Here is a 27157-nt window from a genome sequence, read left to right as displayed (position 1 = left end):
ATCCAGTTTTCTTCTCATGTCACAAATATGTAAAAATTTTCGGGATTTAATATTAGACACATGGATGTCTTCCAGACAATATTTAGCGTATAGAGAATTATTTTCATATTTTTGAAAAAAATTAAAATTTTCCGAAGTTTATAATTTTAAAATGCTGGCCAATGTGAAAAAATTAAAATTTCCATTTATATCTCTCAATACGTAGACATTACTCTTTTTCCAGACTATTACACAGTTGTTACGAATTAAATAGAAGTTTACCAATGGTTGATGGGTTATAAAAATTGACATTAGAATCAATATTGGGGATTGTTTAACGTAATTTACAAAAGCGTCTCGTTACACTCTATCCATTTAATGTTCATACTTTTGCGTTCAGGTTTATGTTTTGCGATACTGTGCTGTATTATATTTACCACCAGTCCCTTTAATATAAGACTTTCCCTTTCCTAAATGTATTTCAGTCCTCTGACTAATAACTGTTGTCTTATCTCTTAAAGTTTGTGTCGTTTTGCCCCTTTTAACTCATTACATTTCTTTCGCGTTCTTGTACAGCACATCTATTTTCCCTCGTTCTGAAATTTCTCCTTGTCTTTGAATAACTCTTTCCACCACATTTACTTCGTCCTATTGGTTTATCGCCTAAGCTTATAATTTCATTCGCTATGCATTCTTCTCATCAACTCCGTATTCACCTTCCGTTACTTTCTGACTTTCATCTCGTTAATCAACCCATCCATAATATTTCTCTTTCTGATTATTATGGCCTTAATAATTCTATTATTTCACTACAGCTCGCCCCTTTTCAAGATCCTCGCATTTATACGGTCTTCTTCTCTTTAACTTTACTTAGGATGTTATTTACTGTACTTTTATTCCTTAATTTTCATTGAGTTAAACGTCTACGTGTCAATTTTCTACTCCAATTTCCCTTCTGACCATTTTTAATTACCCATTATATTTTATTATCGCTCAACTGTGTTATGAATAAGCAATAATATGTCATCGGTGTGATTCTGTATCTTCCGGCATTTTCCATTCTTAACTATTGCTTTGATGATGTTTGAGCTAAGAGATAATATAATCGAAGAGAACATTTTATTTAATATTGCGAACTAAGGCACTCCTACCCCTCCTTTGACTCACTGTTGAATTCCAATTCCCCTCGAATATCACGTGTTTCATTACGATATTGTCCCGAATAAATTCCTCCGGTGTATCTCAGACGCCGTCTTCTCTGTGACTAAGTTTCAGCACATACTAATTGTCTTTACTAGTAACATACTTTCGCTCACGTGTTCTTATATGTACACTCTTTTCTACTCAATTTTCTCTTTATTGCTTCAGCCTTCGCACACGATCTGCCCTCCCCTTTGCAGTAACTTTCTCCGTTTCATAGAGTTTTCACGAAAATAATTTTTTTTCTATTTCTCTGGGGATAAGCCTTCGGGATACTAAGTGAACTCGGGGAGTAATCCTAGAATGTCAGTGAATATTGTAGTGTTCTACGCTTGTGGGTGGTGATTCTTTGTCTAGTTAACCCATCTGTATGATGCGGAAGTCGTAATTTTATTATCCTGTCAGAGAAATTGGAAAGTTCGATAAAATGGAATCGGGAATGACTTCACTGACGTTTATTCACTCGTAAAAAGAATCCAGAGGATCTTCGAATTTTCTAGTCGAGTCCATAACCGATGAAAGCCGTGTCGGTGAAAGATTATGGTTTTTATTAACAAACGTTAAATAAATGATCTTTCAAGGAAAATCAGTTTCTATCTGCTTGTCTTCCTTAATACTTTATTTTTGCTATCTTGTAAAATTGCTCATATCATATTTTATTTGTTTATTGTTAATGGAGAACTCAGCGGGATTCTAAAATATTTTCCCAGATGAAATTTTCGTGCTGAAAAATGATAGATTTCTCTATTACTCGTGAAGTACCTAGAGACGTTATGCGAAAGATAATTATGATTGGGCATTGAGGAAGTATGAGTACATACCATCTTCTACGATTTAAATTTTCCGAGTTTTCCTTTGTGGTCATTAACGTAATTACTAACTTATTTTATTTGTGTATTTTTACTAAAATTTGTGGTTGTCATTTTGATGCAATAGGCTTTTTAGAAGAGAAGTGCAAAAACGGTTGGTATCAAGGAGGGTCAAGGGTCAGCTCCTCCATAGTGCGGTGGCTAAGCTTTGCCCTTAATTTTCTTCCGTATGTTAACTGATAGAACTGAGAATTGGTTTTGGGAAAAGCATTTCCACCGTCATTACCATTTGTTACGGAGTGGAATTGTTTTGCGTTTTTTAAATACTGTGACCGACCTTATGTCTTATCCATGATCGACGACTTGGATACAAGAACTGGAGCGTTTTAATGAACCGTAGAGCACTAAATCGCTGGAGTAATGATGAATGCTCCTGGCGGAATCACCCGTGCCACTTAGGTCAGGGGTTATCAGATGGATGAAAGGTGGTCAATACATGGCCTTTTCATCAGTGAGACGGCTGCAAAAGCATCTGGCCCGAACAAGGCAGTTATTAAAGTCGCGTTAAAAACACTGTTGTGGAAGAAAGCGGAAAAAAACATGCCATTTTCTTTCGATAAAAAACGTGATGGGCATAAGGCGGGCGTAAATTAGAACAGATGGAAGTTCCCGTACGTGGGCTGAGTTTTGGGCGAAGGTGAGCTTACGTAGAAGTTAGGGATGTTGAGAATAGAAGCGGAAGAAGCATATGTATTCCACGAAGAGGGAGTTCTTGTATGGTTCCGTGAGAAGTTTTTTAGGAGAGAGGAAGAAGCGTGGGCTGGAGACTTTACAGCATGTAGAAGGATGTGGAAAATTAATTCAATGGAGAGGAAGATAAATAAACGTATAGCTGGAGGAGTGAGGAAGTTTGTAGGGAAAATTCGAAGACGAAGGGAACATCGAGTGGAAAACTGAAAGAATGGAAGATGCAATGGTTTATTTGAAACAGGTGGAATGTTAAGCAAGTGGGGAAGAAGGATGAAAAGAACGAGAGATTATGGGCTGCATGAGGGGATAGAGAAACGGAGAGCTGGGGAAGGAAAGACTGTAACGACGAACGGGTTGAGGCTCCGAAGTTCTTTTGAAATTCATGACGACGTGTAATACTTTTTGGGGGGGCCTGTCCCAAAACCTTACCATAATTAGTAGACTCCGTGTGATAAAAATAAAACATTCCAATTTCGATGATTGGTTATATTCTGGGAAAACAGTAAAGTTTAAAAGATAATTGACTAACGTGAAACATCATCTCCTTTAAAAAAATCAAAAGTAAACTCGTAAGGAGGAAGTATAAAAATAATATAAAATAGTGAATTTTAAATTGATGACCCATATGGGATATTATAATTCGTTTGAATTCAGTCTATTGCTGTGATAAGTTAATAAAATGAATAAAGAAAAGTGGTCATTTAAATAATAATTAAGCTTTGCCTCCCAGTTCGATAGGCACGTGTTCTTACTCCCACGACCAGTGGTGGAAAACTCCCAGGTCGGCGCTTGCGCGTGTGCGTGTATTCATCATCATCATCGTCATCTTTTTTCTCCTATGCACAGTTATTCCTATTAACCAAGGAGCACAGGGGTAGGCAAAATCGAGAGCTGTTTTTGATAGGCAGGAGAGGACAGCGCAATGTACAATCTGTTATCCAGTACTATAAATACAAGAACTTTTTTATGGCCCTCTTTTAGCAGTTATACACGTAAATACGCCGTGAATAGGATTTAATAAAGTAGTTTGATCAGTGATGGTTTGTTTTCTGGAAACTATTTCTAATTAACGCAAAGTGATGCGGACATGGGGGAAAGTAAGAATATTTTTTGTATTTTCATTGCAATCGGATTAATAATTAGAGAAATCATGAAATATTTCCGAGAGTAAAAGCACTAAATCCAGTCGTAAAAGCCTCGAATTGAAGAAATAGTCTATTTGGTTCCAATTCGGAGTTGAGATTTTTATTATCCTGCATTGAGTTTAACTCAGTAAGTAAATTTATTAAACCTTTGCGTGGGAAGAAGAAAAATAAATGAACAGCCACTGTATTAGTTGACTAATAAATTCTCTAATGTTCTTGGTTGTTTTATCTTCACTCATTAAAATGGAATTTTCCAAAGTCAAGCCTTCTACATTTATCTTTATTATTGAAAGAAACTTTGGGTTCATTGAAACAGATTAGTAATTGTTGCTTAAGGATAATATTTTGCATCTATTCAGAAAAATAGTGGGGTCCTTCCATGCGTAATAGGTCCGCAATGACGTAAAAAATCCATTCATCCATGGACTCAAGATCGTCGAAATTTCCGACTGAATTTTTCGAAAAATAAAATTACTTCGGGACCAGGTCTGTGTAGGGGTGGATATAATTCGATTTCCGTAAAATTTTGCACGGCTCACTTGGCAACTTTGGCGCAATATGCAAATTCCGTCGGGGAAAAAAGTATTCTCCGAATTTCACCGATGCATTTTCGCCAAATATCTCCATCACTCCCTACTAAATATCAATCAACCCTCTCGATCCAGGAGCTCCAAAATGAAGTGGGCGCCCTTCTCGAGTTCCGCGATGTCGTCATGGAGACGTTCCCGCACCTCCGGAGCAAGATGGCGGCGTCGGAGCCTTCCGGACGTGGGCAGACACCCTCCCCGGCGGGAGTCGGGGGTACCGCCGCCGCCAGGATCAAACTCAGAGCCCGTCCGCTGTCCTCGTCGCCATCGTCCGCTACCACTCCCTCGGCCACCGTCTCCGCCTCCCCCCCCGCCGCGGTGGCCGCGGGGACGGGATGGCGGGACTGGGGCCCCGGGGTGAGGGTCAGGAGGAAGGTCAAGGAGCCGGAGGCGGCGAAGAAGTCTGTCCAGAGGCAGCCCAAGAGCGGCGGCGGAGGGGGCGGTGGTGGCGGGAGCGGGGGCGAGGCGAGCAGCGGCGGGACGGCCTCCGGGAGCACGGTGCAGGACTCCGGGTTCAGCACCGAGACCAAGGACCTCCACAGTTCGGGCACGGTGACGGGGCCCAAGTCCTCCGGGGGGGCCACGACTTCCTCGCCTGCCAGTGAGACGGGGGAGAGCCACCACGAGCACCAGGCGCCGGCCGCCCTCTCCGGCGAGGACGAACTGTGGGAACTGCTGGAGGTGATCCAAAGGAAGGGCACTAAGCTAAGGAGGGAGGTAGAAGAGCTCCAGGTACGCCTGGAGAGCCACGAGGACGAGGAGGGGCAAGGTGGTAGAGGGCGGGACAGCAGCAGGAGGGAGGTTGGCGTCGTCGGGGGCGGAAGGGACGCGGGGGGTCGGGGGGAGGAAGACGAGGAGGAAGATGAGGAGGACGAGGATGAGGAGGAGGTGGCGGGGGAGGTCCGGAGGTTGCGGAGGGAGAAGGATCTGTTGCTCAGGAGGGTCGCCGAGATGGAGGCGGATGCGGTGGGGTCGGAGGCCCGCGTGGCCCGCCTGCAGGAGGAGGCTCTGGTGCTCGTGGCTCAGAGGTCGGAACTCGAGGAGCGTCTCCGAGCCGCGCTTTCGCAGAAGTCGGAGCTCAATTCGAGAATCCATGGACTCCACGCGAAGTTCGTGCGGGTGCCGGGGCGGAGGGGGAGCTCGGCGGGGAGCGGGCGGGGGTCCCCGGGGAGAGTCTCGTCTCCCATGATGGTGGGTGGAGGTCTGCGGAGGCGGGCGTCGCTGACGGCGGCCACGGCGGCGGCCGCCTCGGGCGGGGGCAGCCCACTGCTTGGTGGGGGGTCGTCTCCGGAGGACACCCAGGGCAGCGTGGGGGTCAGCCCGGTGGGTAGTCCAGGGAGGGAGTCGCCGCGCGCCACCGAGGTGGGTGGGAGCGGAAGAGTGTCGAGGTCCTCTTCCTTCCGAGCTGGGGGGCGGAAGGAAGCGTGGGAGTGGCCGCTGTCGAATCTGGGGGCCTTGGACGGAGTGGTCAGCAACCCTGCGGAGGTGACGTCGGCATCCAGGGGTGTCAAGCGCGCGGACCCAAGGGTGGTCGCGGCCATCTTGAAGGAGGAGAACGTTTTGGAGCTGAGGAGGCATTTGCTGGTGACAGCGATGGAGAGGGAGGTGAGTTGACTGGGAACTAGGATAAATCTACATTCTTACGAGGTTGATTTCATTGGAGCAGTGTAGACTTCGGTATGTTTTACATACTATCAATAATATTATGACCAATAAGAGTAATGAGCCCAAAATTCAAAGTATTATAACTAACTATTAAAGGTAGATTTTGGTGTAGTAGGCCTAACAGCTATAACTTGTATCATACAAATAAAGGGAAATCAAATCTTCCTCTTATTTGTCCTGAATTATTTCTTTGTAACTTCTGCCTGCCTTTATGATGTCTAAAAAGCTCTTCCTCTCTTCCTTCCTCTGCCTTGATAACCCAACATTTTCCCTTCTCTCTTGATATTTCCTCCACTGATTATCTCTGCCTAGCTTGTATTTTCCCTAGCTGTTGTTCTGGATTTTCTCTCTTAGACTGTCTTATTTAAAACTTAGCCTTTTATCTTCCTCCCTGTCCAAATTATCTTTTTCATTCTTTCCCAAAACCCTTCAGTCATTTTCAATCCTCGATGACCAGCTTTGATATTCATGCTCCATATGAAAGTCTCTGCTAATTTCTGCAACTTTATTTACATTACTTTACTTATTATAATTTCTCCTGTTGTAAATGCTTTGTTTGCTTTCTCAATTTTACTCCTCAAGTCTTCACTGTTATGCCTATTTTCACGTAAAATATTACCCAAATACAGTCCTATTGTAATGAAATAAAAATATTTTTCATTTTTTGAATGGAATTTTGTTTTAAAGTTATCTCAAGTTTTCATGTAATTCTATGCTTATGCAAATGCTTTTGTTTCATGTATATGCCTACAATTTGTTTGGAGCAACATAAAGCTGAATGGTTTCTTATTATTGCAGACACTGCGTCAAAAACTTGAGTGGATGGCTGCATGGAGAGGCGAGGCAAGCATTGACCTTGAGAAGACCAAAGAGGAGAATGAGGATCTCCGATTTCAGGTATTTGCTGTTTCTCTTTGGATTTAAATAGTGATGGCCATCATATTCAAGAACTGTCAATACTTTTGCCATGCTGAAATAATGAATTGTATTGAAAATGTAGATGCCCCAAAGAAAGGGATGGTTTAGATGTTCAAAGGCATATTGCTCATGTTGTTTACGAATATCAAATTCAGTACTGTGGATGGATTAACCTAATATCTATTTTGCAAGTGTGAATATTTATTTTTATATTATGATTTTGAATTTGCAAATCCACATCACTGCGACCAGCATTTTAGAATGCCAAACTTATATAATTGTTTAAAAAAATTTGTGAACAGAAGTGTTTAATGTGTTAATGCTTCGTCTTGTACTGTGGTTTCAAATTGAATGTGAAAAACAGGCTCTTGCATCTGTCCATCAACTTTTGACATGTTACTAGTAGGCCTCATCATTGTAATTTGAGGTTTGAATTGGTCCCTGTGTTTTAGTAACCTCACACAATATGTATCTTTTCAGTATGCTTTGATTTAGCAACGAGTGTTCCTGTTTCCTGTGGGTTCCCACCCTAGTTTTCTTATGATCACGTGACACCATGTTCCACCATAGCTTTCATGATTTTTGAATTTCGTAATCGCTTTTTATTATTTATAAAAAACATTTCATTATCATTTTAACGTAGTCGTAGTTTTCTAGTTTACCAATATGCAAATTGACGCAAATAGCATTCACATTAAGTGAAATTTTTGATTATCCTATCAGCAAATAGCATCTGGGCAGTTAGCATCCAGGTTTACTTGTATAGGTCAGCTGAAGGATCACGATATAATATTAAGTTATGATTTTTAGGTGTGTGGCATTTGGGAGTTAGACTTTTGGGGGTAGTATGATAGTTTTTGTATGAGAGATAAGACAGAGAGATGAAATGTGCTGTCTTCAACTGTTATCTAAATCTTTCACTTTGAGCAATACATATATCTTCAAGTTTTCTTCAGGATGTCCATAGCAAGTTGCCCAGATGAGATGATCATTTTCAAAGGTGTTCAGCCTGAAGAATAATTTGTAGCATTCCTCCAAGACAATTTAGTTCCTATTTTTCTCATAATTCATCTTTTGGGTTTCTCTGTTTTCACCCTTTTCATTGTGTATCAATTAATTCATCTAACTAAAAGACATTGCAGTATAATGGCAGTGCATATGGTAGGATATCTCCATAAAAGATCAAATGAAAATCACCTATTTAATATCCATACAAAAGAAGAGCTCCTTGATTTCATGACTATGGATTTAATAAAATTTGTCCTAATTTTGGAATAGATTGAAATGTATCATTAGTGTAACAGGGGTCATAAGGAAGAAATACTAAAATATAGAGGAAAATATTTAGCGTTAACCAGTAAATAACTTCAATCCATACAGGATTTGGCTTGTCTTGGTACATTTTTGCAGAAATTAGCTAGGAGGACTGCCAGATATAGTTATAGCATTAGTGGTGATGAGTTGAAATCTCCTGCATGTCATATTTATGTAAAGGTGTCTTAATCATGTATAATTTCTACCAAAACCTGGATAATCACAAAGCTAATGCAAACTAACTCCGTGCTCTTTAATGAATTATGAAAATGACAAATATTGAATTATTTTGATATTTCAAATGATTTTTTCCTCCCTCCCATGCCTTATGATAGGAATAATTTTATTTAAATACAATGGACTTTTACATAATTTAAAAAAAATATTTTGCATATGGTTTCAAACATTAATATTGTCCTCTAAATTGATTTATTTAAAATCTTGAATTGCACACCTAAGCATGAGTATAATTGTTTTGGGTGTTGCAAAATGTCCTGATTGCTTGCATTGATAACGAATGGCATGTAATTATTAGTCCCTGCCAAATTAATTGGTATATATTGTTGCCTGATGGATGCTTTCCTAGTGGAATTGAAATAAGAAGCTTAGTTTTCCACACAACCCTTATTTGGTATTAATGGGATTTTATTGCATTGTGCCATCATTGGGTACAGAGTGCCCCTTTTCTGAACTTCTGTAGGTCAAACAAGGAGTAGTGCCCTCCTGAGTTCTCTTTCAAACCAAAACCAAACCACCTTAGCCCCTTCAATCGCAAGATTGTATAATCATAATGGAGCAGTCACTAAGACACCACTAATACTAACTTTACTTCACAGCTGGAGGAGAAGAGTATAGAACTCGAGGGCACACGAGCCAGGATTCGAATGCTTGAGAGTAGCATGCAGCAAAACGGAGATGCTTTAGTGCCCAATGTAAAGCAGCCTTCCCACGTGTTCAGCTCTCCACTCACTCCCAAGGAAGATGTCAATGGGAGCAGCACTGAGTCGGCCCATTATGTAGCCTCCACCACTGAAACAAATGGGACAAGGGGCAGGAACCTGGGGCCTATCTCAGCTGTTAGGACATCTACCTCTCTGAGGACGCCTCCTTCTTCCCGAACTCCCCCTTCATCCCAAACACCTCCATCCTCGAGGACCCCTCCATCTTCGAGGACACCACCTCTCCAGACACAGCTGAGGTCACAAAGCCGTACCGCAAGGTTAAGTCGCATTCCACTCCCGCCACCCAAGACTAAGTCCACCAAAGTCCCGCCGTCGCCCATCGGGAGGGGAGCCAGCAAAGCCAGTGAGAGTATGACCTCTGTGACAGGGAGTGCTGTGCATCGGACTGACTCCTCCAGGAAGCCTATAGCGAGTACAACCGACAGTGGCAAGGTAGGCACATCAAATCCTCTCGATTTTCTCCAGTACTCATGGAACTGGTGTATAGAAGGTGTTACCGATGCCTGAGAGACTACCGCTGTATCTCATGCTATGGTATTGTTTTCTGAATGTACTCAAGGGATTGTTTCTTTCCTTAATTGGACATATTGCATACATGTACAATGTAATTGTATCCTACCTCATTTCATGCGTAATTTGTTGAAAATTTTCTTGTATTCAGAGTTTGTGTAAAATTTGGGTAGAGGTTGTTTTAAACCACTCTTATTATCAATAGCATACTTTGTACCTCATAGATCTCTTTGAGTTATTGTAATATTTTTCTCCTTCTACTTCTATAGCATAATTACCATGGTGAAAGGATACCATAGAAAAATATACTTTCTTATTCTTTTGTTTGTATAACTCCATGTTATTAAGTTATAAACAAAAATGATGGTTGAGAGTGAAGATAGATTATTTGGATTTCCAAAATTCTTGGGAGAATGCCCGCAAGCATGGGTTTTTATCATTAGGGAGAACATTAAAATAGTTGGAATGCTTGAATTGACATCCATGTAAATGGCATTAAAGTAAATGTGCCACTTTTATAATTACAAAGTTAGCTCAAATAAACTCTTTCCCATGATAATTGAATGTCTAAATGCATATGTAGAGGTTATTCTTAGGCTTTTATCAGGAAATCAATTGAATTTCTTTAAAAAGCTATGAATATTAAGTCTTTAATTGTGATGTCAAGTGAATGTAATGAGCTGTTTTGATTTGGTGCTAAATTTGTGCCTTAGCCTAGCTGATATCTCGGGAGAATTTATTCTACCACCTACTAATAGGTCTAGTTTTTTCAAAATTTCTTTTTTATATGGGTATGTACGTTATTAGTATTTTGAAATATATATTGATAAACGTTTCAATTTTATTGGTACATTTCCGTGTTTTCTCTTAGCAGTATGGCATATAAAACTTGAATTCTTATTAAAAGTAGGCAAGGCTGTCAGATAATTCATCAGTAGTTGGCTACATATTTAAGTTAAATTAGGCAAACTTATGCTGACTCTTAATCCATGTATATATCAGGTAGGTACCTAATCAGAAAACATTTTTCTCGGCATAAAAATGTGGTGTGTCATGTAGGATGCTAATATTATATTATATCCTTTTCATTCCTTTTTATTTTATCTGAATTTTGGGCAGCCAATCAGCTAGCTACGTGTAGGGAGCCATTTTGAAGGGAATTTACTAAGGTGTTAAAGTTATAAAATGGTGTTGTTTAGTGTTATTTTTTAATAGTTTTTATTTTAATTTTAAATTATTTGAAGTATATTGAGTCTTGAGAAGACTGGAAGGTTTGTCTTAAGGGGGCACACCTTTGTTAATATTTTTTTTGTGGTAAAATTATTTTTGTAAGCATTTTATTTACAAAAATTACTTTATTTTATTTTCAGTGCAAATATGTCAATTTTTCTAAAAAAAATCAACATTCCTTAAGTCTGATATCACACAACCAAAACACTCGTTTGGAAGCTTTTGGAAGCTATTTGTGTGAAAACAATCAGAAAAATTAAAGAAATTGTCACAAGAAGAGAATCCTATAGCCAAGAAAAATAATTAACGAAAGCTCCACATCTTCTATTTTTAGGAAAGATTGTTCCCAGAAAGAGTGTTCCAAATCAATTTTTTATTTATATTTGTTACTGGACGATGCAGAATGAAAAATTCTGCACAAAACAAAATATTCATTATGCATTTGAACTCCAAGCATTGCACCCAAGGCATACTGTCTTTTAGCATTTCCATGCATTAAAGGGAGAAGAGGTAGTTTGTTTCCTAATCATTTTTTCATAGATGCCACCTTGCTCTTTTTCTCTGTATATTTACATCAGCCTTCACAATTACACAGAAGGAATGTAATAGTAATGAGGGTGACTTTTATAAGCTATATATAAGAGTGGAATTTCCCTGAATATTTCGTAACCAAAGAAAATTTTAAAATATTTATATTGAATCAAATTTTACCGGTATTATTTTCTTAGAACATTAAAATGAACCATGGTACATCATAACATTATATTTACGTAAGTGTTAAGGAAATGAAGGCACATACATTGAGCCTAACCACGTCAATAAATTAGACTGATTTTCATGGCTGGGTTTGGAAGGGTCAGGGCACATATGAAGTGTTTTGTAATGATTAATAGTTGGACAGGACTAGGATGCACAAAATAGTTTTAAAAAAATTCATTCATAATTGATAATGAAAAAATCCATGGGCAAAATGTAAATTATGCAATATGAATCAGCAAATTTTGTCCATACTTTTGATTGAATAATTTTTACTTTTATGTCATTGTATCTACTAAGTTCCATTTTAAATGTGTACTACCTCATTGTGTGTGAATTATCTCAAAATGAGGAACTGTGTTATGATTTTGATATTTTGATCATGTTGAAGAGTAATTATGGTGGGGAAATGTATCAAGTATTTTAAATCCTTCCAATCATCTCCTGAAAAGCAAACAAAAATAATTTCTTGGGTTTCGCTGGCCCATAAACAAGTCTTACTCAGAAATGTATTGGTCAGATGTTTTGCAGTCAAAATCTTAATTCCTGGTTTAATATTCGAGTGAAATGCACCACATTTTTTATCAAAGGCTGTAAAACTCTTCTAATTTGCCATTTGTTATATACCTGATTGTTACCAGATGGACAGGACAACTTTTGGATTCTTTTCCTGTAATTGTTTTATAGAGTTATATTATGACAAAATGATATTGATTTTTATTGTGATATTGTAACAAGAATGCATCATTACGAAGGTATTCCATTTAAAAATCTTTGTCAAGTGTAATACTTGGTTCAATTTGGTAACTTTTGTATTTTTGAAAAATTGTTTTTTTTTTAATGTTAGATCATAGGAATCTGATTGAAAATTACACATTTCATTTATATAATTAAACATACAACCATGATTAAACTATTCTTAAAAAACAGGAAAGCTAAACCATATTAATTTTAACGAAATTGTGGTACCTACATTGCTAAGTTGACAGATGCTTAATAACTAAGGGTTTTATTAAAATAAGGGAATGCATTTATTTGAATTTAAAATCATTACCTGTAGATGCATCATTCTCTCTTCTGATTGCCTTCAGTGTTCAATATTGATGTTATTGAAAGCATCAGAAAAAAATATCCTATTTGTGGAAAGTCTCAATTATGGTGATAGAATCATCTTGTGATTGCATGCACCAAGGAAACCCAGGAGTGCACATCATTAGGTTCAACCCACTGGAAATTTTTCATTAACTCTTGAACTCAGTCTTTACCAAAATGCACCACCCACAAACACTAAGAACATTTCACAAACAAATTTTCTGGTCGGAAAAGTCAAAGAAAATGCATTAAATATGCTTTAAACACTTCACAACTTTATATTTCTAAGCTAAATATACGAGGGTCATCCGGAAAGTAGTACCCGTTCGTGCCGCATGAAGTGCTGACGACGCGAGTAGCCGCTGGACGAGGTCAGATAGCTTCAGTGGCTTGTCTGCCTTCTCTGAGCCAAGTTGCGTGACGCTAGCATTGCCTGTGTTGTTTCTGTGATTGTTTACAATGTTTAAAAAAATTGAGAACGCCGCCAGTTGTGAAGTGAGGGCAGTGATTAAATTCCTCAATGCAAGAAACGTTCGCCCATGTGATATTCATCGCCAATTAAAGGAGGTGTATGGAGACAATGTAATGGACGAGTCGTCTGCTCGGCGGTGGTGTCGCAACTTCAACATGGGGAGGGGGAATACACACGACGATGAGCGTTCGGGGAGACCGTCTGTCATTACAGACCAACTGGTGAGCTCAGTTGACGAATTCGTGAGGAACGATCGGCGCGTCACAATTGATGACATCTGTGAGCATTTTCCCAATGTTTCTCGAACAATTGTTCATGAAATTGTTAAACACCATCTGCATTATGCAAAAATTTGTGCAAGATGGGTCCCTCGCGTATCTCAATGAGCTGGCGGCGAAGGACTATGCAGCAGGAATACAGAAACTTGTCACACGTTATGACAAATGCCTTAATTTGCTTGGAGATTATGTTGAGAAGTAGTTTAAAGTATCCTCTTTCAAATAAAATTTTTTATGTTTGTTAATATTTACTTTTGTGTCTTTATTTCACGAACGGGTACTACTTTCCGGATGACCCTCGTATTTCTGAAAAATTGGTTGAGTTGTAATTGAGACAAGTTCTTTGCAACACTTTATTTTATTTGATAGAAGAAAGTCACCACTCAAAAGTCATTGTTTCAATCAGTAATATTTTTATCATGCCTCTAACTGATATAAAAAAAATATAGCTTTGCTTTTATGAGATATGGTGTCACAAGAATTACTTGCTTAGAAGCCACTGATGATGACAAACATGATAACTAAGGACATGGTAATGGCCTGCATAATTAAGAAATGATTTCCATCAATAGCTGAAGGTACTGGGAAGGCAACTTAATTTTTTAAACCTTATAATGGAACTTTAAACGCGCATAAAACAAAATAGCGCTTAAAAATATTCCAGGTTTCCATTTGTGATAGAATTTCAGTATTCCATATTTCAGTTGTAATTAACTTTAATTTATTACAATTGGAAGTTGACTTGTTTTGTTTGGTAAATGTTTTTTTCCAAATGAATCACGTTATGAACCAAACACGTAAGACTCCATACAAAGTTTGAATGGTCCAATTATCATAATTTCTGGACCGAATATTTTGTTGGGTGTATTCTCCAACATATATCACTCAAATAGCCCAGCACATTCTGCCACCTTGCTAAAAACTGAATGAAGGTAAAAGTGGCATTCCAAGTGAGATAGGATCACTATACATAAAATAAATCTCTATCCAGTTTTCTCAAGGCTTTTTCAGTACCATAAAGCATTAGGCTAAGATCATTTCATCCCTCATTGTCTTGAAATTTCCAGAAGTTCCCAGTTTTCCCTGACTAATTATATAAATTAATTATGCATTGCTATTTTATGGAATATTCTCATTTTTATAGTCTTTTTTTATTGTTGGTTTTATTGCTGTATTTGCTATCTAGGTATCATTCTATAAATAACTTTCACACTATTTGTGGCAAGTACTTGCCAAAGAACAATTTTATTAGTTGTATGGATGAATAAAGTAATACATAATACTCTTTATTCATTGTTTTTAGAAACACGGAGAGCTTAATGCTGTAATAGTGTTGGTATGCGCAAAAACAGCATTTTTTCCTGAAAGTTGCATGAAATTTTACTTGCCATATTCTCCCATGGTTTTTAACTTGATCAAAAGTAAATTCTCCAAAGCTCTTTTACTCCTTTAGTCTTAATAATTTTTTTTTTAGGTTTTCAGTTTAAATGACAATTAGGTATGTGAGCATAACTTCAATGTTGTTATTAAGGTGAATTATGCCCTTCTGACATGAAGCCCATCAATATATGTTTTTATATTTTTTGCTTTCATGTTATAAAATACTTAACCTAATTTCATTATTTCATAAAATGAAAATTTTATTTTAATTATTTTTATTTAATTGTAAAATGTTTATTTTTCTCCGACTAAAAAATAATCGCAACAGAGGAGTTTTTTAGGGAAGAAAATAGTCCCCATTCAAGGTTAAAAATAATGAGGGGATGCTTGAGATCCTCGAGAGGGAATGCATTGTTAAAATTAATGGCCACTCAGCATCAGTGGTTGATGAATGAGAAATTTTTAAATTCAGTCAAACTTGGCAATCCTTTAGATCCATATTTGGCTTCCATAGTTATAACATATGATCTAAAGAAAATTCTTTTATAGTCTAATGTGGAATTCAAACGAGTATAGTCTAATGCTGAATGAATACTTGTACAGCACTTTTCCAGTAGAGTTCACGTGTATACTTACATTAATCAATGCACTGACTGTGAAAGCACATTTTCAAAGCTTAGTTTAAATTTTGCACCTTTTGAGATGGCACATAATTTGATAGCTTGTCACAATTTAGTTCTTCCTGGTGCATTTATTTATCACCACAATGCACATTAACGATATACACACTACCCTGATCCTAGATACACTTATCTAATACTAGGTACCATTGACTTTACCCATTAGTGTTATGTTTCATTCCGGTAGCAGCTTTTTGAATGGCTAGATTTTAATTAATAAACTTAAATCATGAGTAAACTTTATGTTTGAACAATTGCAATCACATCTTGCCATAATTGAACACTTGACAGGGAGGTGATGCAGTGAAACAGGAATAGATAAAATTTTAATGAGTAACCTATGGCTATTTAATTATCCTCTTAATGTGCTCAGACCCCTTAAATGATAGGATATTGACTTATTACCTAATATCACTATGAATTTCCTGTAAATTCTAAGGGGTTCATCAATTTTAGAAAAAGTTATATGAGAAATGAGGAAGAAGAATTATTTATAGGCTCACATGTTATATACTGAAACTTTGTTTCACTCATTTTTCTCTGAATGATAATAATGCCTGTGATTTAACATGATTTCTGTGATGAATGGTGGATTTGAAACACAAGTTCCATTTGGTATCTTATTTAGTCTATCAATGGCTCAATGAATGGGAAGCTTTATTTTTTTCAAATTCCTATTTGTAAATAAAGGGAATGTCCACATTTTGTAAAACTGTTGGCATTACTTCAGTGTCCCTTTTAAATGAATAAATGTGAAAAATGTTGCATGCCTTTTTATTAGTGTCTTTATAAAAGAACCCCATCACATTGAATACCCAGTCAACAATTCCCTTAGGGCAATAGCTACATTTTAATCAAGGGGTTTTTTTTCATCATTTCAATGAATTTCGGTTTTATAAATATCATAGCTATGAAAATTCTTACTTTTTACCCGAATTAATGATTTTTTAAATGACTAATTTGTATGATTAATTATTTTTTATGAGTTGTTAAAAGTGTACTACTGGTTTTTTTATGAACTGCAACTGTGTGTGTTGGGTTTGAATGAGTTGGTGTTGTACTACAGCATTTCACGACATTATTAAGGTGTCATATAAACTTAAGGCCTTCATTTAACCTGGTCAAATACAGCAACATTTATGAGTAACATTCAAACCGATTTAAGATTATTAGCCTTTTATCTTTTGTAATGTTTGGTCGTCATAAAAATAAGCAGCTCAAAGTGGAAGCCTAAATGTATGTTTTAGCGAATAACATTATTTTGAAGACATGAGGTACAAGGAATGTATAATTTTTTAAGATATTTATTTTATTTCATAGAGCTGGTAGTGCTGTTTTTGTGTTATTTCATTTATAGTTTTAAAAAGAAAGACAATGAAACATGAATCAGTAGGTTTCTTCACCATTTATTATTTTATAATGAAATACTTTTTCTGAAAGGTTTTGTACGTAGTAAAGATGATGCCGCTTAAAATGACTGTATGGACTGTTTGGCATTGGGCAATCAGTGTTGGGTGTGCCACTTGATTTCACCTTTGGGTTTGGAATCCTGCTTCCAGTTTTCTTTACCAATGGTCAAGAGTAATCCTTATCATGTGAATTTCCTTTTGATCATGCCTTCAAAGTTCTCTATTTCATTGTATCCAAGACTGTATTATCAAACCTAAACATAATTGATGAATTCTCTCTTTTGGAAGAAGATAAGATAATGTATAGATAAGTGTAGTGATCCATTGCCATTTGAACTTAATTCATTGACATTTGCTTGATTGTATTGGCATTTGCTTCCTTTACAAGAATGAGAAACTGTATGTGCTCTGCCAACACTTCATGCAAAGTTTTCAAAAGGAGTCATGAGCCTCCACTTCAATGCAATCATGCACAAATCAAAGGGAATCAATCAGCAGAGAAAAGCCCATGCATTCATTCAGGAAGTAACAGCCTCAGTCATCTGGGTCTAAGTTTTTAATTGTAAACTTGAACTAAATGTCCTATAAAGAAATTTCCTCTGATGGTGCAAAGCAAGCTAATCATGGTAGTTAGGTTTATATTACTTCATGGCCTAAATTTTAATGATGATGGTTCTAATCCTGGCTGCACACAAACCATGGACAATCTGACGTATGGTAGCGTATTACAGATGGAGAGAAAGAGAACACTTGACTTAAATAAGAAGAGAAGCGATAGTGTAGAGGTAGGGAATAAGGGAAGGAAGACCTTGTTCATGAATGCATTCTGATATGCATTATACTTTTGCACTGCCTGGCATTTTTTCAAGAACCTTTTTCCTCCCTCTGCTCTGCTCACAGCCCCACCAAATCAAGGATGCAAGGATAGCTGACTTAGCAGAATTGAAGTGGTGGCAGCAGCAGCAGATAAGCTGTAGTCTTCTCTGCATTCCCTGCTTGCTCTTTTTTCCACTACTAAATGCAATTCTATTCTAATGTAAATTTAACATAAAGTGAGGGCCCTCTGTACATATTGCCATTATCATTATTGCTGCCTATAAATGCCCTGTTTATAATGGGCTAGAGTCACAATATAATCATCCATTCTGATTTTCTCACAATGATATCTCATGTATAACTCAGGGACACCCGACATTCAAGTATTCAATAACAAGTTAACAAGATGTTTCCCAAGACATGATTGTCTTATTTTCAGCTATTACATGGTATTTTCATCGCAACTTTTGTTTTCTTTCATTTTGCATTATATATTTAAAATTTAAATTTCTTGCAGTCTGCCTCGTTTTCATTCGCCATATCTTGTTGGTTTTTTCATAACCCTCTTACTCTTTCCTTACATTTATTATCACGCAGATGAAGCCTGTATACCAGTAACATTTGTTTGTAAACAAACTCACTCATAATAATAACATAAATTTACTGATAATAGGTATTTACTGACATAAATCAATGGTAATCATCCACAGTAATAGGGTTGAGAAAACCAATAATGCCCAAATGATTTGTTAGTGTACAAAGTTTTCCTTAGATTTTAATTGAGTGTACAAAAGTATATTTATATTATTTAGTATCCAAGAGATGTAAAATGTGCAATTTTTTATAATTGTCCGTAAAATTTTCCAAATATCTAACTGTACCATAATTTTGTTGTCTTAAGTTTTAATTGACGTATTCCATTATTACCAGCTATAGTATACCATTTGAGTGTATAGCAGTTCTGGGAAAGTCCAAGTATTTTATCACCATGTAGAAAACTGGATCAGCAAGGAAAAAACTATCGCTGCCTTAAAAGTGTAGCTCTTATCTCACTCATTGTGCTTAACTTGTCATATGTTAAGTCTTAGGCTGTCACCGACAATAAGTCAAAAACAAGGATGCAAAATATTTTTCACCTCGCTGAATGGACTTAAACTGTAACTTATTGAAATGAATTGTTAAAAAAAAATCACCTCCAACGCTTATTTTGATACCACTTGAGGTCTATTCCTCAAAGCTTCCAGTCAGTGTTCAAGTACTGAAAAACAGTCACATATGTGTTACAAAACTTTCTGAATTACATTAATAAATGTGGAATGTCTATAGGTATTACATGAGGTCAAATATTCTCATAGGTTCTGAATATAGAGTAGTTAATACATGGGTTAACTTCAAGAATATGTTGACTTGAGATGAATAGAAATATGTATCATAGGTTTTATGTATTATTAATTATAAAGTTTTGTTCATCATTTTTATATTCCCTATTTAATGAAAAACCTTTTGAAATTGGTCTTTGCTGTTATGAGAGACTGCTTATTTATAGTTTTTCACAATCCTTTTCGAGATTGAGAAATCCTCGAGGAGGTGTTCTGAGAATGACCTGAAAAAGTTATCTGAATTGCCTAACAGTAAAGATAGCATTTAGGCACCAAAAAGGGTTTTTCATTAAATAAGGCTGAAGTCTTCTTCCATCTATGGCAATCTGTACATATCGCTGATCATTGCCGATTTCATTCCACTCAAATAACCAAAAGTAATCTATGATTGAATTATCGAATCGATATTCTAAAAAGGGTCATCAAACCATAAATAAATGACTTAAAATGAGTTTTTATTAACATTTAATATTTATCATCAATAGTTATCACTGCCAAGGATGGCTGATAACATAGGTAATCAATGAGGGGTAGGTGGGACCTGACCTCATTCAATGCAGCTTCAGCATATAAGATAATTAAACTTTTATCGATAGAACAGCAACTCTTTTTCATAATCGTCAAAATGCTTTAAAATGTCAAATCGTTGTCTTATAAAAATTATTTCCATTGTTCCATGTGAATATGTTAAATTAAGCCATTTATATTAATCTTTCAGGGTGAAAGATGTCTGGAAATAGTTTCATCTTTGTTAATTGTGTACTTACTGTAAAATATAATTTTGTTATTCAGAGTAGGGGCTGTAGAAATTTCTTTGTCTGAATATTATCACAACCATTTCTGTGCATCATAAGTGTCTTCTTGAATAATACATACTCCGTAATTTTTTTGAATGCAACAAGTGCTAATTTAAGAGCTAACTCTCTCTTGTGAATTTTTTGAGATAATGGCTCATCCCAGTGCGTCTTTCTGTTCCGTCAAATAATTATGTAGTCTATCATTCTATGCACACTTAAGTCACTGATCCTCAGAAATGATGACCTACTCTCCCTATTCACCACCTTCACTGTCATGTTTCGTGCGACACAGGCAGGTAAGGCAAGCAGCATGGGCAGTAGCTGGTGGAGAAGGAAGCGCATCGCCCTGACCCACTGACTGCAGGCCCTGAGGAAGCGGAGAAAAGGGAGGCAGGGGGAAAGAGTCAGCTCTCCGAGTCCCCCCCACCTGTGATAAGGGTGAGGGGTTTGGAAGGGCGAGGGGGTTTGAGGAGGGAGAGGATTGTTTGGGGCAAGGGGAGAGATGCGAGATTGATGGCTGGCCCGAAGAAGGATGTGCCTTTTTGCTTCTGGAAACCACCTTTCCCCACCATCCATTTGCTTAACCCTTGGATTGTTCATGGGAATGTTGTGATCCACATAAATGGCCGGCAGTGTGTGCGTGTGTGCTCTCTCATCCCTTCTCCCACCCTTGCAGCATGATGGTGCACGATATGATTTGATTGGATTTTTTTGTTTCAGCTCGTGGTCCATAGTGCACCATTGCATTTTGTTTGGTTTTTTTTAAATGCATTTTGTGTGAATGAGACGTGAGAATTTGAGTGCAAAATTGTTACCTAGGTGATGCATTGTTTATTGGGAAAGCTAGAGAATTTTCAACTATAATTTTGTATGCTGACAGTCTGATACAAAATTAACTATGCTCTAGTAGCATTAAAAGCTCTTGTACATTATCACCAATAAGTTTCAAATATGTTACTCCTAGGAGATGGTATCATGAAAGCATTGTTTGTGTAAATTCTCAAGTAAACTTTATTTTTTGAGGTTTTCTTTAACTGTTTGAAGTTCTGTATGGTTTAGGGGCCCAGCAAAATGATGATGTTCATTGTGAAAATGAAAGAAACATCGTATACTTATTGAAAGAAATGTAAAAACAAACTTCAGTTATGGTACCTACTTTTATCCAGGGTGTATGCATTTGCAAACAGCCTTTTAGCTATCTAACATTGGTATACTATAGCTAAGCTTATATTAAATTAGAAAATTGCCTTGCTTTTTATGTGCCCTGTGACATATGATAAGTGAAAAATTACATTAGTCATTTCAGGTTTTCAGCTAAGCATATAGTTGGATAACAACTCTCTACATTCTTAAATGGAATACATTAATGGGAAATGCCTGTTTCTATTTAGGGCTTATTTAATACTTTAATTTGCATTGCATGTAAAGTCATGTTGTCTGATTTAATAGTGTGTAACTAGCAGTAAAATCTTTCTTGCATTTGTCTGTGCTAATGAATTAATTAGTACAAGCATGAAGTAGACTAAGTAGATGTACATGTCATAGATAATAATTTACATGCTGTTAGAGTGGCTGTTCCCCTAAAAATTTATTTACTGCCTTTGATTGAATTATGATTATGTGGAAACCGAGGATACTATCTTATTTTAGGACATATTCGTTTGCTTTTAGCAGCATTTGAGTGTATGGTGTATTGTTTGGCTTATTTCATATGGCAAATTTAAATTCATTTTGTGGACCATGCTTTTGGTTCAAGAGCCAATAGTGTTTGTTATTTTTGATTCTGCATTTCTGTCAAATATGTAGGATGATTTGATTCCTCAAGTCGGATCATTCATTGCCCAAGGACATGCATTTAAAGTAAATTCAAATTATCTATTGATTTAATGATTATAAACTATATTTTTGCAATTATATACCTATTTACCATTAGAGAAAATTTCATTACTAGGATTCCTAAATTGATGTTTCTTTTTTCAGTCTGCTGCAAAGACGAGAGTCATCTGCTTGCCACATCACTACAGCAACACCAGTGTAATACAGTGTCAAGGAGTACAAACGCAATCCATCCGATGCTCTCAGAATCCAGCAGTGTCCACTGCAGACCACCCTTATCCAGACTCTCTAAACGTTTCCTCAGCACACCCTGAGTACTTTGATAGCATGGAGAATAGAGCATGGGCCCATAGAAAGTCCAACATCCATGAATATCTCTCCAACAGCACTTCAGAAATCTCTGAGAATTTTGACTCTGATCATCATCTTGGAGGAGAAGGAATCTATTCCCCAATAGCAGATTCACTTGATGACCTACAGAACTCAGCCCCAGATACAGGGCAAAGCAAAGAAGCTAGCAATGGGGGTCACGATGTGTGGGAACTGTTCGGCATAGGCCAACCAGCATGTGGTTCAAAGAATCCTGCACCGAGGTGATCAAAGCCATTTGAAGAAAAATAATAGTGTAGCCAAATATGAGTCAACCACATGTGGAGGTTAATGTACATTGGATGCCAAGTTGCATCTACGTCCTGAAGTTGTGAACTGAAAAAAAAGAGTCAAAACCTGCACTTCCTTAATCATAATCCTTGCAGTAAATTGTAAAGGATATTGAAACTAAATGGTGGATATAAACCAAAATGGCATGCATTCCTATGTAAGTTTTAATATATTTAGAACTTGACTGGAATGGTCAGTGTTTTCAGTTATATAAATGAGATAAGTATAGAAGGGAATCAGTTAATTTCTTTTAACATCTTTTTAAACATAGAGTTTTTTCATGAGTCTATTCCAGAGGGAAAAAGTTGAGAAAAGTCAATGTTTTTATGAAAAAAAAGTGTCTTTCAGTTTATTTATTAAAAACTACTGCATTCTTGTTCTATGGCATTTTTTGTGCAATGATATTGTGGTTGTAATTTTTTTTCTTGTTGCCATATCTATTTGAAAAACCAACTAAATACTTGGCAACTAAATTTACCATTGGTAAAAATAAATAATTCATAATGGTATGTAATACTTACATATCATTCCATTGCTTTGTACTTTATTTATTTTCTTTGCTCTGCTAAATAAGTTCAATTTTTATATTCTGCTCAAATGCATTGGACTCTAGATGCCTGCAACGCTTGGAGTAGCCATACTGGCCTATTTGAATAAAAAAGACATCCATGCAACTACATCAAGAGATTATCTACCATGCATTAGATGCTTATGGTCAATGCAGCCTCTAGTTTTTTCTACAATGTTTTAGAGGCAATAGTAACTCCAGTAAATGACAAGTCAGAAGTTAATGACAGTGTTAATAGTGCCTGAATACATTGAATGATCTATTCTGTGATATGAATTTTTGGTAATGGTATTGTTGCGTGCATGTTAATTAATCCATTAAAGTATGCAAAATATGTTCCTCAAGACATTTTCATAGGACTTAAGACATGTAATCAAGTTATATGATGCATAAATCCTTGCACATTTTATTCTTGTTGTTTATTTCATATATTTGTAGTTTTAGGTAGTGTTGAAGAGAGTTTTTTAAACTCTTGACATCCCAAAGGTTAAAGTTAAAAGGATAAATATGTGTATCATATGTTATTGAGTTAGTTGAAGAACTGTTTTGAAATGCTTCCTCTGAAAGAAGTACTTTTGAAGTAACCAACCTTCAAATGAGTAATTAGCCAACTACAAGAGACACTTGGAAACAGCGGTAAGTATATATTTACATTTTTAATTATTTTTGGTCCATCAAAAATTTGCTATGCAGCAGAAAATTATTTAATGCATCATGGATTTAGGGAATTCCTTTGGATTCTGTCTCTCTGAAAAATGTGACCTCAATTGAACCTGAAAATATCCTCTCCTCAACTGAATTTTAATTGTTACTAATGTGTATAAATAATATACCTCACAAGGATACCTTGTGCAGAATTCCCATGAACTAGCTTGGAATCGAATTGAAAGACTTTTTATGGAGATAAGGAAACACTTTCTACATATGTGGGAAATATTTTTATATCTTTCAGAAGTTTTCGATGATGTTGTGCACAATGCATTACATGAACCCATAGTTGTGACAAGGAAATGGGGCTTGGAGCACACACATTAGCCCCTCAGAAATTACTTAGAGGAGCACTGAAGGCTTACAAAATGTTAAGGAGCCCAGAATCCACGAGGCACTAATACATCCAGATGTGGAGGCAGCACTGACTGCAAAAGGCTTGTCTATGCACATATCTCTCCAGCAGTAATTTCATATACTTGTTTTATCTGATTATGTCTGAGTAATGAAACATTCTATCTAGTGTGGCAAGTGACATGCCATGCAGGTGTCATTGGGGTAGTTTTCTGCTTGAAAGAAAATTAAAATAGGTAAATATTTTAGTTATGGTCATTAGTACTACTGTTAAATCCTAGTTCACACATTTTAAATCTCCTTATGTTTAATCATATTAATTAATGACAATACCACAATTACCAACAGGTATAGGACTTCCTACAAATTATACGAAGTTGCTTTTTGGTCAAAGTTTTGGGTTAAATGGGAAAGTGTCCCAGAAACCTCTTATCATATAAAGAATTATGTTATACCAATAGATGTACATATTCCGTAATGTTAAGGAGGAAAACCTTGTTTTGCATGGAAGGTAGGCAGCTGTATGTAGCCCAGTCAGAATAAGGATTAACAGTCACATTAGCTTCCTGCAAAGTTGTTTTTCAGTTGATTCACTGAATACTCTACTTTAACTGACAAATGGAGGTGTATATGTTTTTCCAGTGCTGTTTGCATATAACCCTATGGATCTTCATCCTCCTCTATGAAATACTTTTCCAATGCAGTTGACTGCCTTGAAATAATTTACTCAGGGCAGTTACATTAAGACCTATGTGCATCATTTAATTTTGGTTGAAATTTCTCAATGAAAGGTTTTAATGAAAGAACAGTTTTTAATCAGATCATGCTTGAAATTGCCCCTCACTAAAACTTGGGTACAGTAAAATTTCCTGACCTGATTAACTAACCATTTGAGATGTGAATTTGGAAAATCTTGTGCCTGAAATTTCCAGTCTTGAACTTTTAAGGTAAGTGGTCTTTTACTGGTTACTTATTCTTAGCCTTTTGGAGCATAAGAAAGCAGTGAAACTTTCAGGGATCATTGAAATATTGAATGGAGTGTTGGCTAGATTTGAAAAAATCTAATTGCACTCTGCAGGAGCCCAGAATACTTGTCTAATAACCCTGAAAGAAATGTTCTGAATCTTTTGGCTGAATGAACACTAGTCAATTGTAGATTACCTAGTTTCATGCAGTGTGACAGCACTGTGAAAAGCTAAACTGGTCAAGGATTGCTTTAAGGTATGTCCAGCCTCTACCCAACGTTTTGTGAATTCACCACTTCGTGTCCCCATCTAAACAGAAATAAAAACTACGTAGTTGGAAAATTCTTTACTTTTGTGAAGGACTGAGGGATTTAATTCACTAATTACATGAAATGTCAACCAGTACCAAACAACAGGGTATTCCAAATATATTATGCACTTGTAGGTGATTGCATCCCAATCAGAATAAGTGAAAATAAGAAATGCTAGATACTTGAAAATTCCTTAAAAAAATATTCCTGATCAAGCATTCAAAATTATTCTTTGTCAACATACCACAGATCATGTTCTCCCAAGGATGGAGGGTCTTATTGGGATGCTCTGGAGACTTCAGTTGCTGCATGCCCAATTTCGGACCCACAAATATGACCAATTTTGGAACCACTTCTCCTCAAATTAGACTAATGTGTTAACTCCTCATATCCTTGATTTAACTTCTTCCTCAACTGCTCCGTAATCCCCTTCCCAGCTCACATTCTTCCACACTTCACTTCTTTACCCATCTCAAAGTCTAAAAGATATTTTTCATTTGTGACCTAAAGTTAATGCAGCTTATCAAAAAGCATTGTGACTAATAAATTAAAAATGGGGAAGGAAAAACTTTTATCAATTTTAAATTATGACACCACTATTTGAAGTAAGTTTTTTAGAATGGAAATGGTGAGTATGGTTTTACAGGTACTTCAAGTTCTTTTGGGTGTGAATAAGTGAAATTGAATGAGTGATCACTCCTATTTAGGATGTGTTTTGGGGGAGGGTGAGAGCAGAGTAATAGTTTGAAAAATAATTATGTTAGGTAATGAAGTCCTTATGAAGAGGCAGCAGTTGATGATAGTAGTGAATCATGACTTGAAGGTTATATTATTTATTATCATGACCATACCTGTAATAACAGTGCCTTCTCTCCGAGGAGTGTATTAATTGTATGTAGTCTTATCCAAACTAAATTAAATTAAAATTTTTCTTAGAAATCACAAGAATTTCAAACTCCTATTTGCAATGGTATCATATTGGTCTCTTAAACTAATCCTTGGATGTGTTCTTGTACCACTTCATCTCGGACTAGTCATATAACAGTGAGCATCATGTACATAGATCTAGAACATCTTACTTTTCTTCATCCTTCCAATATTTGGTGCCGGTGAATCGCTCAAGTGTCTCAGCCGCTTAATAGGAGTGATCAGATAAACACTTTAATCAACGGTAAATTTTCAGAATTCACTGGTGTGGATAGTAAATAGAGTCTCTGGATGGACAGCTCTTGGTAGGGGAATAAGACAAGTATGTCCATTATCACTCAATCATTATATATCTTGAATAAATGGTAAAGATGGTGGTGATGTGGTAGTCCTGTGGATAGAAGGGCTGGATGGTGCAATGGCTAATGAACTGGTTTCTCACCCTGAGGGCCCGGGTTTGAATCCCGGTGGTGGCAGGATTTTTCAGTGGTATCCCGATCCCTACTTAGGGTGCTCTGTGGAGAGCACTTAAAGTGAGAATGCCATTTGTTGGATGGGATGTAAAATTGTGTGACCCCTTGGCATCTTTGTTAAGAGTAGGCTAATGCCAACACTGGATTTCTCTCCACCCATTCTCCATTCCCTAATTGCCTTACTCCAACCGAGTAACCCGCCTATCCCTAATGGCAAAATTGACTTC

The 27157-nt window shown here is 36.8% G+C and overlaps 1 protein-coding gene across 1 annotated transcript in view; it reads left to right on the top strand.

Annotated features, from left to right (window-relative positions):
- jvl (javelin-like) overlaps positions 1-23601 on the top strand; it is a 245251-nt gene extending 221650 nt beyond the window's left edge. The window contains exons 3-6 of the mRNA XM_071583945.1: positions 4549-6075; positions 6934-7032; positions 9204-9761; positions 22109-23601. Of these exons, the coding sequence (XP_071440046.1) occupies positions 4549-6075; positions 6934-7032; positions 9204-9761; positions 22109-22561 (2637 nt within the window). The 3' untranslated portion in view covers positions 22562-23601. The remainder of the gene's footprint in view (positions 1-4548; positions 6076-6933; positions 7033-9203; positions 9762-22108) is intronic.
- The last annotated feature ends 3556 nt before the right edge of the window (positions 23602-27157 follow it).

Source organism: Hetaerina americana, unplaced genomic scaffold, assembly GCF_022747635.1.
Source record: "Hetaerina americana unplaced genomic scaffold, ioHetAmer1.1.p SCAF_15, whole genome shotgun sequence".
Taxonomy (NCBI): Eukaryota; Metazoa; Arthropoda; class Insecta; order Odonata; family Calopterygidae; genus Hetaerina; species Hetaerina americana.
The sequence above is the reverse complement of the archived record's forward strand: the minus strand, read 5'-3'. Positions and strand labels throughout refer to the sequence as shown.